The 12,793-nt window shown below is 36.7% G+C and overlaps 1 protein-coding gene across 1 annotated transcript; it reads left to right on the top strand.

Moving 5' to 3' along the window:
- The first annotated feature begins 8 nt into the window (after positions 1 to 8).
- Positions 9 to 12,519, top strand: RXYLT1 (ribitol xylosyltransferase 1). Its single transcript, XM_009649653.2, has 5 exons — positions 9 to 291; positions 1,319 to 1,421; positions 7,260 to 7,574; positions 9,719 to 9,889; positions 10,980 to 12,519. The coding sequence occupies exons 1-5, from the start codon at positions 99 to 101 to the stop codon at positions 11,395 to 11,397; spliced, it is 1,200 nt and encodes a 399-aa protein (XP_009647948.2). The 5' UTR covers positions 9 to 98; the 3' UTR covers positions 11,398 to 12,519.
- The last annotated feature ends 274 nt before the right edge of the window (positions 12,520 to 12,793 follow it).

The raw sequence follows: 12,793 nt of genomic DNA, 5'->3' as shown, positions 1-12,793 counted from the left end.
CCCGGGTCGGTGGGAGGGTTGTCGGGTGCTGCTTGAAATTCGGAATTCAAAAAAATTCGTCAGTTTTCTAAACTTGTAAATCTGTTATTTTTATGTAAATGCTGCTTTGGGGTTTCTTAGATCACGTTGCCTTGGGAAATGAAGAGTGGAATCCATGGGAAGGGGACGAGAAGAATGAACTGGTTGCTTCTCAGCAGAGATACGAAGCTAATCTTAAGATGATAAAAAATGCAAGATCTCACCTAGAGCAACCCAGTCTTAGAGTACAGATCTGGGGCAAAGCAGCAATTGGTAAGCAGGTGTAGTGAGGGTCAGTTAATTGCTTAACCATTCTGATATAGCACTTTCCTCTGCTTTTTTTTTTTAATGACTGTAATTTCTGTATATGGTTGAGAAATGTGGATATCTGTACATGAAGAGCATTAAGGAAGTGGTAGCTGTTACTCGAAATTATGTTCATACCAATATAAGAGTAGTTAGACTCCAGTTTCTTTGTGTCAGTTCTTTTCAGGACTATTTTTCACATCCGTCAAAGAAAATGGTTCAAATGGCAGAGAAACACAGTTACTTTTTGAATCCAAACTAGCTTACACTACAACACAAGGACATGCCTCTTACTTGACTTTAACAGGCTATTTGGTTTTGTCACATTTACACTTTGTGAAATAAAGTGTCACACAGGGAGAAATCAGGCATTTTCTGTACTGCAGTACTACTGCCACTGATGAGCTTGGAAATTCTTCCGTTGTAGAAGACACAAAGTCTATATAGAAACTGGAGGTCAGGTTCCTCTGAAGCTCTTTAGCTGCTGCTGAAGACGTCTCATTGGGTTTTTTTAGCTTTTTTGAAGATGTAAAATTTCCAGTTTAAGTTGAGCTTTCAAGCAGCATTGTAGAACATGGTATATTACATGGTGATGCATTCTGTCACAAAAATGTGATGTGTTTCACAAAAGCTTAGTAGAACTATGCCTCTTGTTAAAATGGTGGTTAATATTGGATCATTTTTAAGTGGTAGGTGTACCAGTAAGAGATGCTAATATACATGGTAGTGTGTTATACCTTCATGTACTGATAGTTTGACAGCCAAAGAATCTTTTGAAATGCCCCAATGTGTGAAAAATTAATCTTAACTAATTCCAAGTTATACAGAATTTGGGAGACAATGCCCATATTGTATAGGAAGCTCTGATGTTTTTTTCCCCCTAGTTCTTGGGGTGTTACGCTTTTTTATTTCCCAGAAGTACTTTATTTGCTGGGAGTATAAAGTAGGCAAGATCCATGCATTCAAATTCTCCATCATGTCTTCATTTATATAGGTCTTTACCTTTGGCAACATATCTTTGGAGGGCACCTTCAGCCAGCTGATGTGACAGCACAGTGGAGAGAAGGAAGCCAAAAAGCAGGGAAAACATATTTCAGGTAGTAGCTGCATGATGTTGACTTCAGTTTTGTTAACTTCAACAAATAATGCATTGCAAAGTTGAAGAACATGGTAAGATGCACAGGTGCATTATTTTGTCTATCCCAGAGTTGCAGTTACTTTAATATCAGCTGCAAATGCTTTAATTTTGTTATGTTTTGATACATGAGGAATATGCACACAACTTCTCATTCAGAATTATCACAAGGAATAGTTACGTTTATTTATGGAAATACATAGTTGATAAAACTAGCAAATTCTAGCCCAAACACGTCGCTATTAAAAAACAGAAAACTAGGGAGCAATCTCATCTGCTGTTTTATGAAGATTTGTGTATTTGAAAGAAACATGGAAAGACTTACAGATGCTGAGAGGAAAGCCGAGAGACCTCAGGAAGCGGGGAAATACAACCCTGAGAAAAATCTTAAAACCTGGGGTTTGGGGCTGACAGCTGACTGAAAGAAGCGTGGGATTGTGAGGCAAGAAGATGTCTCCTGCTATTTGTTTTCTGTTGTATTCAGGGACTTCACTCATTCATTCATAAACAGGGTTGTATCAAAACAATAATTTGTTTCTATTTATAACAGAAACAATCTGTGAAACCTAGCATCTGGTTAACTAATTTATTTGCAAAGCAAAATTTGACATGTAAAGGAAGATGACACTTGAAGCACTGTTCACTTTAAAAATGGATTTTGATCTGTGATCACGCATGTTTTGAGACTGTTGTCAAATGTTTTATATTATTTAGTGAATGATACAGAACTTTAAGGTCCTATTTAATACCATTTTTAGGCTTTCTGTAAAGATACAGTGAAAGCTGAAGGATTTTTCATCTGTTTGGCCAGTTTTGCCAGCCTGCAGTAGTAGCTCTCCTACAACATTTAGTCATGTGCACCAGGACCCATCTGTTAAAAAAGTTTTCTTTAAAAGCATAAATGACACACTCAAGTGAACTTAACTTCCAAAAAATGTGTTGCTTCAGAAAGGTGCTTTCCTCGCACAATAAGGCAGGGGGTTCTGGCTGAAATTTGCAGATAATGTTTGAAGTAAATACATGAGTGTGAATTGAAAGGGGTTTTTTAAGTAATCACAAAAGTTTTTTATCCCTTTGAATTGTTTATCAGCGTATCTGACTGTGTACATGGTACAGGCCATAGAATCTTTTCAGTAATGCTTACATTGCATTCATAAGTGATTAAAAAATGTTTTCTAGAAAGACACGGGGGCTTGATGTAAACATAGCAATTATTAAAGTGTCTGTCTTACAGCTAAGGAAATAGACGAAATTACATACTCTTTAAAAAACCAGCTGCATTCCTTGTCTGCAAATATAATCTGACCCTACAACATTAGGGAATCAACTATGAATGATGATGCTGCATCTTGGTAGTCTCCTTGACAGAGCGATAGAGCTTTCCATTCAGTGATTTGGAGAAAGGATACAATACTGTCTTTGAATAAGGAGCAGTGCCTGTAGTGTTACCTTGGTGGGAAAAGGCTTTTGGTTTTGGAATTAAAATCTCAGAAACTGTAGAAATCACTGACACTCTACCAGATAGATTGTCTTGGTATGGACATGAGGATTTTTTTCAAGCCTTGCTTTTCATGTTTATAATATGAAAATAATTTGCTGCACTTAATGAGTCTGTCACTTGACTGATTATGGTTATTTTCTCCCTGGTGTGCCTGTTTCAGATGAATAATAACTTCACATGGTTCCTAAGGGCATGCATCTCTCAAAGACAGACTTCTATACTAGCATTTAAATAAGTTCTTGTTATGTTTAGAGGAATCAGGGATAATAGAGTCTTTATTTTAACCAACTTGGATGCTAGATCCTATAAAAATACAAAGCTTAAGTTTGGTACCAACATAACAGAGGTTAAAATTTGACAGGCTAGTATGAACTTGTGCAAAGTATAGAAAATAGGCAAATACAACTATTCTTTTAGTGGTTAGGATTCTGAAATGAAATAGCTGAAGTTCTACTTTTTAGTCAAGTTGGAAATGTTATTTTGTATTTTTTTGTGAGGAAGAATCAGTACATGATTTTGGCTGCTCACTAGTTATAAGATTTTCTAGAATTATTGACTTCTTTATTGCCTGGCTGAGGTAAATTATCTCCATTTGATTACTAGATGAGGCTAGAGGGAACTAGCTTAGGTGGCATATTCGGAGAATATGTGCTGCTGAGCAGTTTTTTGTGATAAGTCTAACGATTGTTAAAACATAGAGCTCTCATTAATGTTTTGAAAGAGTATCAAATCTAAAGACACAAAAATGCCAGAATACCACTTGAACGCAGTTGCATGAATAAGCCCATTTTGTTTATTTACAATGGAGAGTACACTTATTTAATATAGATTTTGATGGCTTCAAGTTTTTACCAAAGAATTTGCCTAAAGAGTACTAAAAATATCAACTTCTATGTGAAATACAGGGACATTTATTTAAAAACACGGGTGGAGAAGGAGCTGCATAGCTGTGGATTTTAGTGACACTGTTAGCACTTACATATAAGAAGTAGGAGAGCAGGGTTTAGCACTTTCCTTAGCCTGAAGCAATTCACATCCTTCTGTCATCTAGGAGGGTGTTATAGAGCAGGGAGGGCCAAACTTCTTATCTCGTATCCTTAAGTAAGAGCATTCCTAAATTTCTGTTTCACTGAGAGTCACACCCTCTCTCGTTTAACATTCAGTGCTGCCTTTCCTCAGTCCCTGTTAGCCCCAGTTGCTCAGCAGTTCTTCAGTCCCATCCTCCTGTTCTCCTTATGCAAATTGCAACCATCTTGATTCATGCCAGAATGAAAGCATTTTGGTCAACAAAGTTAACCAGCAAAGATTTTTTTTACCTGCCAAAGCATTCCGCCAAGGATAGCTTGTGGCAATTTAGTTCCCTTAATAGCCTTTGTTGAAGCTTTTTGAAAATCCAAATACACTCTATCCACTGGATCTCCTTTATCTGTGTTCTCTTTGAGATGCTCGTAGATCTCCATCAGATCAGTGAGACAGGATTACTCATTTCCAGCAGCGTCTATCTGCATATGTGATCAGTGATCATGCCTTTTGATAAGATCCAGTGATCTTACTATTTATTATGGACTCTTGCAGAGAGGGAAGTCATACTTCTCTGCTCCAGAGTCCTCTCAAGTTGTTTTTGTAGATGGGAGTGACACCAGCAGGCCCCTTCTCATCAGGCACAGTGTCACTTCGTAATGACAGCTGCATTCCTTTTCCAGCAGTTCTGCTATTTTCGCATTTGCATTCCTTGAGAACTCTCAAGTGAATGCCATCCAGGTCCAAATTCTCCATTTAATATAACACTTCTGGTGTTTGGCCTTGTATTTCTTGCTGAAGAGAGGTGTGGAAATCTTCTCTGCTATGGCCTTGTCATTCTTTTTTAAACCTTTTTAAACTGTTGTCATCAAGTAGTCTCTCCAGTTCTGTAGTTGTCTTTTTGGTATATTTTTTACATATTTTGGTTTTCATGTATTTAAAGAACCTTTACTTATAAGCCAGAACATCCACAAAGGTGCTTTTCAAATTACTTTTTTTACCCTTAATTTTCTGTTTGCGTTTCATCAGCAGTATTTTATGCACTTTGCTGTCCTCCTTGTTTGGGCAACCTTTTCATTGTTTTTGATGCTGACCTTCACCCTTTGACAGCCCCCCTAACTTTTCTGTTAAGCCATATGGGTTTGGGGGGGGGGAGGTTTTTTCCTTTTTGGACTGACGCACACAGCGTGTCTGGGCTTCTTATGCAGTGTTTCTGAACAGCCTACAAGCTGCTTGCAAGCTTTTTGTTGTTTGGGCTGCTCCTTTCAGAGTTCTTTTCTTGTGTCATTTTTAAGTAATTCTTTTACTGCACATCAGGTATCTATATTCTGGATGTATTTGGTATGTTGCCTTCTGCTGCAGTGTTAAACTTAATCATATTGCTATTACAGAGTAGCTGTCTGACTAACACCTTTGGAATTAGGTCTGGAAGACACAGTCTGGAATAGCAGCTTTTTGTATGGGTTCTAAGACTAGTAAGGAAAAACAAGGACTTTATAGGAAGCAAGTCGTTTATTGAGTCCAAAAATGTCATCTCCACATATCATCCTGACGAAGCATTGATCTAGCCTACATGTGAGTAGTGAAAATCTTTTAGTACTACTGTGTTAATTTTGCAGCTTCCATGATCTCCCTTACATTTCCCAATCCCTCTTGTATTCAGACTGGAAGTTAACAGTGCAATCTTAGCACCGTGTTTCTGTTATTCAGCTATGGGATTTCTGTAGTGTTTCTTTTTTCCCCGCTGTAGTTTTATGGTATTAAACTTCATATTTTCCTACACACAGGTCATTGCTTCCCCAACTGTACATCCTGTTATTCCTGTAAAGTTGATAGCTTCACAGCACTGTGTCCATAGAGAAAACTGTTTTTCCCCAGGTCTCTTCTTACAAGGTGATGGTTGGATCAGCTACGTATCCTGTTCACTTTTCAGGCATTTTGATGCTCAGGGTGTTCTCCCTTATGAATCCCAGTGATCTTTTCTCATTGTCTGTCAACCTTTGGATTTAAGTCTTGACCTGACTTACATTCAATCTATTAAAAGTCTTGATTCCAAATCATAAGTCTCATGAAGTTTGGCTTCAAAATATGCCACTCCCACTGAGCCAGCAGCATGTCAGCATAACTGAGGTTTAGCATATGCTTGCCTAAGGTCAGGCTGCTTCAGATAGCCTAACTGTCTATACAGCTTTTGCTCTGAATTTTTCTTCCTCGTGAGCACACTTGAACTGAAACTAGCTGACTAGTCTTAGCGCTTCATGAGTTAAAACTCATGTTCATTCTAAATTAAGTTTAGCCAGTAGCTGAAAAACTGCAGTAATGCAGAAGACCTAGAAGACTAACATTTCGTTGACCCCTGAAGAAAAAACCTGGTAGGTTTTTTCCCATCCACTCTTTCTCAAGCTGTGTAATCACTAATCCTTTGAGTTCAGTCAATAGTTTGTTAACACAGCAGTTAACTGAAGAGCAGGAGCTGGCAAACACTGGTTAGCTTCACTGCAGTTCATAAATGGCTGTTGTCAGATATTTGTAAATTATCAGTGATGTAATGATTTTGCTACATGATTGAAATTCCTCTGTCAAATAAATATATTGTGCAAGATGTAGAAATGCAATTTTCTACCTCAAATGTTTCTGCTGACTAGCTTGTATCAAAGCCTCAAGTTTGACCTGGGTCACACAAGCAACTTATGCTTACATTTAGATACATACCTCTTGTCTTACAGATTCTGCTCAGTATCAGATGATGCAGTCTTTTTTTGATCTAACCTTAACTTCACCAAAATTACAGAGAAAAGTAGTATGCCAAACCAGTTGTCCCTCATAATGATACTTGGTTTAGTTTACCAAACTCTTAAGAGTTTTTTGGGAGGGCCTCTCTCTTGTTCTAATATTGTGTTCATTGGTTATTACTGGAATTAATAAAAAGTTTGACCTTTAGCGAACATCAAAACACATCCTTCTTTTAAAGTTGATTGATTGATTTACCCACATTTTGATGTTTGAATATGGCTGTAGTTCTGATTTATCAGCAAAACATATTTAAGTCTACATCGCTTTCTTTTTCCTGAATTATTTCAGCTTTATTGTATTACAGCTGTAGGTATTAACAACAGAAATGCTTATAGTTGCACAGTTACTTTGCAGTATATTGCATTTACTTTATTGGAGAAAAAAACCCCACCTCTATAGTACAGACTGTGTATTAAGGATGTTTAGAGGATTAAGGTCAATAATTTGTCTTAAGGGTGTTCACTATTTCTATTTTGGTTTTCACAGCTTCATCACTGGTCCATCTGTAGTTCCTGGCTACTTCTCAGTTGAAGCTGAAAGTATCGTGCTAGTCTTGAATGGAAGAGAGAAAGCAAAGATCACTTACGCCACTCAGTGGTTGCATTACGCACAAACGTTAATTCAGACTCACAAAATAAAGCATGTAGCAGTTGTGCTGCTTGGAAATGAGCAGTGCAACAATGAATGGATTCAACCATACCTAAAAAGACATGGAGGATTTGTAAATCTACTCTTTGTTACATATGACTATGCGTTGGTAAATGAAGAAGATATATTCCAGTGGCCTTTAGGAGTAGCTACGTAAGTGGTATAGACACAAATTACAATTGCAACTTAATTGTTATGCATGAGGTATGGAAAATGCATCTGAATGTTGCTGCTGATACCCAAAACAATTATAGTTGGTAAATTGTAGAATATGATCTTATTAATGATTTTGCAAATCAAGGGTTGGGATCTTTAGAAATTGCATTTAGCAATAAAAATTAGAGGAAAAGAACGCTAGGATTTGGGGAGCTTTAAAAAAAATGAACCTGTGTCTGGTGGGGTTTTCTCGGTTTATTTTTTATTTTTTCTTCAGTAAATTTGCTCTTGAGATTTGTCATAACTGCTGATGTAATATGGACCAGTGACACGGGAATTCAGAAGATACATATGTAGTTAGGTTCCAACTACTGCTTGTTCAGGAAAGGAAAAGGATGGTACTAGTGATACTTATTTTTAACCCCTGTTGTGGCTCTCAAAAGGAAATTCTATGCCTCATTTTTGGAATTTGTGTACTACAATATCACAGTAATGTAGTCTGGCTTAACTGCTTACTCACAAAAACATTTTTGTTATACTTACTGTTCAAACTATTTATGTGGAGTAGATAAAGGTTTGGTTCAGCTAGATGTATTTTTTTCTAGCTTATTCCTTATTAACAGAGTTAATGGTGTTTAGTTACTTATCATGGTAATATAAGATGAAAAGAATATAGAATTATTTTCATATCATGGGTTGAATTTGAATTCAGTATCCTGTATTGAGCTGGTTGGCAAACTGTATGGAGTTTTTATACGTAGTTTGAACTTACTGACAGTGTCACTGAAATACATGGTGTCAGAGAATTGATGGCATTGGAAGTTCCTAAGCAAAAAGAAGCTGCATTTTTAGATGCCAAGATTAAGGAGGCAGGTAACAGAAAGCAACAACAGCTACAACAGTAAACAGGGGTGCAAAGCTAGGTGGAGAAAGACAGATCAGGTATCAAAATGGGGGTTTGCAGCCCTTGCACACCAGCAGTTGTAAAAACTGGTTAAAGGTATGCAGATGTGCCAGATTTTCAGTGAAGAGAGAAAGTAAAGATACAGAACCCTGCAAAAATATTTGGCATGAAGAAAAAATGTTTTTCTGAAAGTAAATTAATATTAATCACGTAGAAGAACTAGGAAAGAACCATTCCATCAAAATTTAGCAAGGTGAAGAAAGTGAAAATGTCTTCAGAGAACCATTAATAGCAGTGAAGAAATCATTGTGAAATAGAGACTACCTTTTAAACCAGTAAAGAATTGGGATCTGGGTGTAGTTTTTCTTACAAAAAAAAGAAACAACAGGGAAGTAGAACAGCGATCCATCAAAAGTAGTAACATTAGAAGGAATACCTGTCTTAATTTGAGAATGCAAAGGAGAAGAAACTTTCTTAACATTAATCTGTTCCAGAAAAAATTTTAACTTTACGCAATGAAAAAAGTTAGTGCCAGCCCTGCAGCTGAAGCAGCGTTTCACTAACTGTCATGCTGACCAAAATAAGTCACATAAGATTTGAGGAATCAGTCAAAAAAAGAAAAATGCCTGATGCGGTGGAAACACTTCTAAAAGGATGGCATAAGTTTACATGGTATCCCAGGACTTTGCATTGGTTTTGTTAAGTCCAAAAAGACAAGTTAAATAACTTGTATGACAAGCTATTTAGTAACTGAAAGACTAGATTAATGAAGTCCACCCAGATCAAAGTGACATTTTCCTCTGAGAGGTTACCAGTGGTATTTTTGGTTGATAAGCATGCCCAGAGATTAAGGTAGCTGAGATTTAAACTCCATAGTTACCGTTAACTTGGCCATTTCAGTCAAAAGTAGCAATTGCGTCAAGAACGACTGCTTTTGAAAAAGCATGTTTCTCAAGGACACTTTGTAACATGCACACATAATATCTCTGATGTCGAAAGAAGACGTGAGTATTCCGGAATGTCTCTGAAGAGAGTGGTGGGGGTAAAGGGAATAAAGACCAAGTTTTAGGACAGGACTTGCACTGGTTTGCCTGTGGGTCTGTCTGTGGTTATAGATGTGGATTGGCAACAAATAGGTGCGTTTAGGCTTAGAATATGCTTCAGTAAAGATGAAATGGTGCCAAATGTTTTTCAACATAAAACATATTGATGTCTAATGTATACATTGTTTTTACAGCTACAGAAATTTTCCAGTTGTAGAACCCAGCTGGTCAATGCTACATGATCCAAGATCATATCTATGTAATTTCTTAGGAACAGTTTATAAGAACTCATCTAGGGAAACCCTAATGGAAATTCTGAAGCAGGATGGGCTTGAAAAACTTTGCTGGATTGCAGCCAGAGAACAGTAAGACTTTGATTTACTTTGTGAACATATTCAGACTTTTTTTGCCTAGTTCATTATTACCAATCCTTCCCTGAGTGTTAAAAAATAGTACAAATAAAAGTAACCCGTCTTCATTAAAAGAGAGAACATTGCCAAGACTCTTTATATAGGTCTTCATAACATAAGGGCCTTCCTGTTGCTATATTTTATGTAAAGCATATTTTTAAATACATAGAAAAATCTCCTATGTATACTACATATAAAGACCATCATTTTTTTTGTTGTGTACATTTGATTACGGTAAGAAATGTTTGTCTTGCACCTTGTGTGCAAAAAAGGAAAAAGAAGGAAAAGCTGTATTTTGTTGTCTTCCATATAAGAGAGTGGATTTCATCTGTGCAGCATGCCTCTCTTTTATTTCAGATAGGCAGAACAGATCTTTTGACTAACAGGAATAGAGTTCTGATTGTATTTCTTAATTTTGCCAAGCAACACCTGTAAAGTCTTTGATAGCAGGTACAGCGATGCTTGGGAAGACCTCAGCTACCTTGATGAATAATCTCAGGATATGGATTGTATCTGTGACATAAACTCTTATCTCACAGACGTTCTGAGGCACTTCAGGCAGATGGATTCAGGTTAACAGATTGCTTTACATTCTAACTTTTGAAGAGCAAACCTCTACTGATTTAAAGTGTTTGAGGCCAAAAAAAAATCATTAAAAAGTCCATCGAGTGTCTCCCTGTATGTCTATTTCTGAACTCTGCTGTGAAGTAAATTGACATATGCATCATCCAAGTCATGCAGAAGATCTAAAATGGCATTTCACTTTGCCTCTTAGACTTCTAAGTATTAATAATTTCCTAAAAGGACCATATCTAAAAAGTGTTACAATCTATTTTTAACAGTGACATGTTCAATAAATTTTTAGAAGACTCTTTAAGAATAGTTGAGGCTAAAAGTAAAAGCCTATTGATTGTGTGTGTAATATAAAATTTTTACGTTGACAGCATTTTCAGTTTTATGAATAATTGAAATTAAAGCATATCTATTTTTTTCATTGCAGTGCCTGTGGGGAAAATGTTAATTTTCAACCCCTTTACTTTCCTAGGTGGCAACCTCAAGAAACAAATGAAAGTTTCAAAAACTATCAAGATGCCTTGCTGCAGAGTGATTTGACACTGTGCCCAGTGGGAATAAATACAGAATGCTATAGAATTTATGAAGCTTGTTCATATGGATCTCTGCCTGTTATAGAAGATATAACGACACCGGGGGATTGCGGAAATTCATCAATGTACCACAGTGCTCCATTACAATTATTAAAAACCATGGGGGCTCCATTTATCTTTATTAAAAACTGGAAAGAGCTTCCTGCTGTTCTAGAGAAAGAAAAAAAAATGAGCTTACAAGAAAAGATTCAAAGGAGAAAAAAGCTTATAGAATGGTATCGAAACTTCAAAGCATGGATGAGACAGAAATTCATTAATACTTTGGAAAACTCATTTTTGCCCAGTGATAAAGGATAAATTGTCTCTTTTGAAAATCTAGAATAGATTGAAAGCTTAATTTCCTTCTGAGGAAGCTTTTATACAAAAGAAGTCTCACAGGGCAGATCCATTCCTTTTGAAGTCAATGGAATTGCGCGAGGTTGGCCAAGAGCAGCATTTGGCCCTCCATCCTTAACAATTTTCAGAGAGGTTGTTGACCTAGCAGGATGGTAGCCTGTAAGGATAACAACAGTTTTATTACTATTTTTACAATTTCCGTGTTGGTGTGTGACCTGATAATTTTTTTCTTGGGAGAATATCTTTGAGCATGTGAACTTGTTAAAATCCAACATGAGTACAACAGTTGTGTTTGCAGAAAAGAGAAGAATGAAAGCTGTGTGGTACAGAGTAATATATTATGTAGACTAAAGAAGAAAAGTATGATTATAGCAAAATTGCCAGGTTTAGCACGATCATTAAGATACATCCTGGTAAGTGCTTTTTTTGAAAATGTGAACTTGTTTACTTGATTGACATTTCGTTTCCAAGAAAGTGACCATAAAGCTAATTAAACACTGTGGAATAAAGATGTATATTTCAAGGTAAAAATAGAGACCTCTTTCTTAGAAATATTTCATAGCAATATATTTCCCTTTTAATTTCAGATATCAGAATTGCTATCTTTTATTTCCATTTAGTCTTGGGACATATTTTTCTGAAGTTCTGCTGCGGGACATTCATTACCTGCAAGTTAGAGCTGCACATTCTGAACATCAGGCCTTAAACATGCATTTGCTTGTAGCTTATCAGATTTCTCAAAATCTGCTGCAACTTGTCAACTCCAAAAGACTGCAGAAGTATAATATTGTGTGTTTATGATACTACATGTACAACAGTTTCAACCATTTTTATTAATTGTAGCCACAAGGATCTGCTACTGTTCTTGTGCATCGGAAATGAGTGTGTGCTGTCTGCAGTATGTTCCGCTGAGCAGTGTTAACTGCATACACAACCCTGGCATACTGAAGGTGGTGGTATAGCCAGTTCTCTGTCTTTGAATATGAGCATGCCATATTGGGTTCATTCTCATGCAGGAACTCAAAAGCCAGGGCAACTGTACTGCTCAGTAATACTCTTTTATGTAATGTTACTATCTAGTTCTGGAATATGTGTCATACAAGAGCACTTCTGCATTGTTTTCAGTTTTCTTGCATCCCTTCTGTGAAGAAAAAAAAAAAAAAAAGCCAAAAAAACCCCCAAACCACCAGCCTAAAAAAACCAAACAAACCTGAAGCATATAAAACCACTGGGTGTTAGTTTGCTAACAGTAGATGATATCCATGGTGGCTGCTCTAGATCTGAAATAAGGTATGTTTCAGAACACCTGGATTTTTAGGAGTTCACGTTCCATATGCTTAGCAGATGTTTCCAGAAG

This window comes from Egretta garzetta, unplaced genomic scaffold (assembly GCF_000687185.1).
Source record: "Egretta garzetta isolate BGI_Z169 unplaced genomic scaffold, ASM68718v1 scaffold502, whole genome shotgun sequence".
Classification (NCBI taxonomy): domain Eukaryota; kingdom Metazoa; phylum Chordata; class Aves; order Pelecaniformes; family Ardeidae; genus Egretta; species Egretta garzetta.
This window is presented reverse-complemented; position numbering and strand designations above follow the sequence as displayed.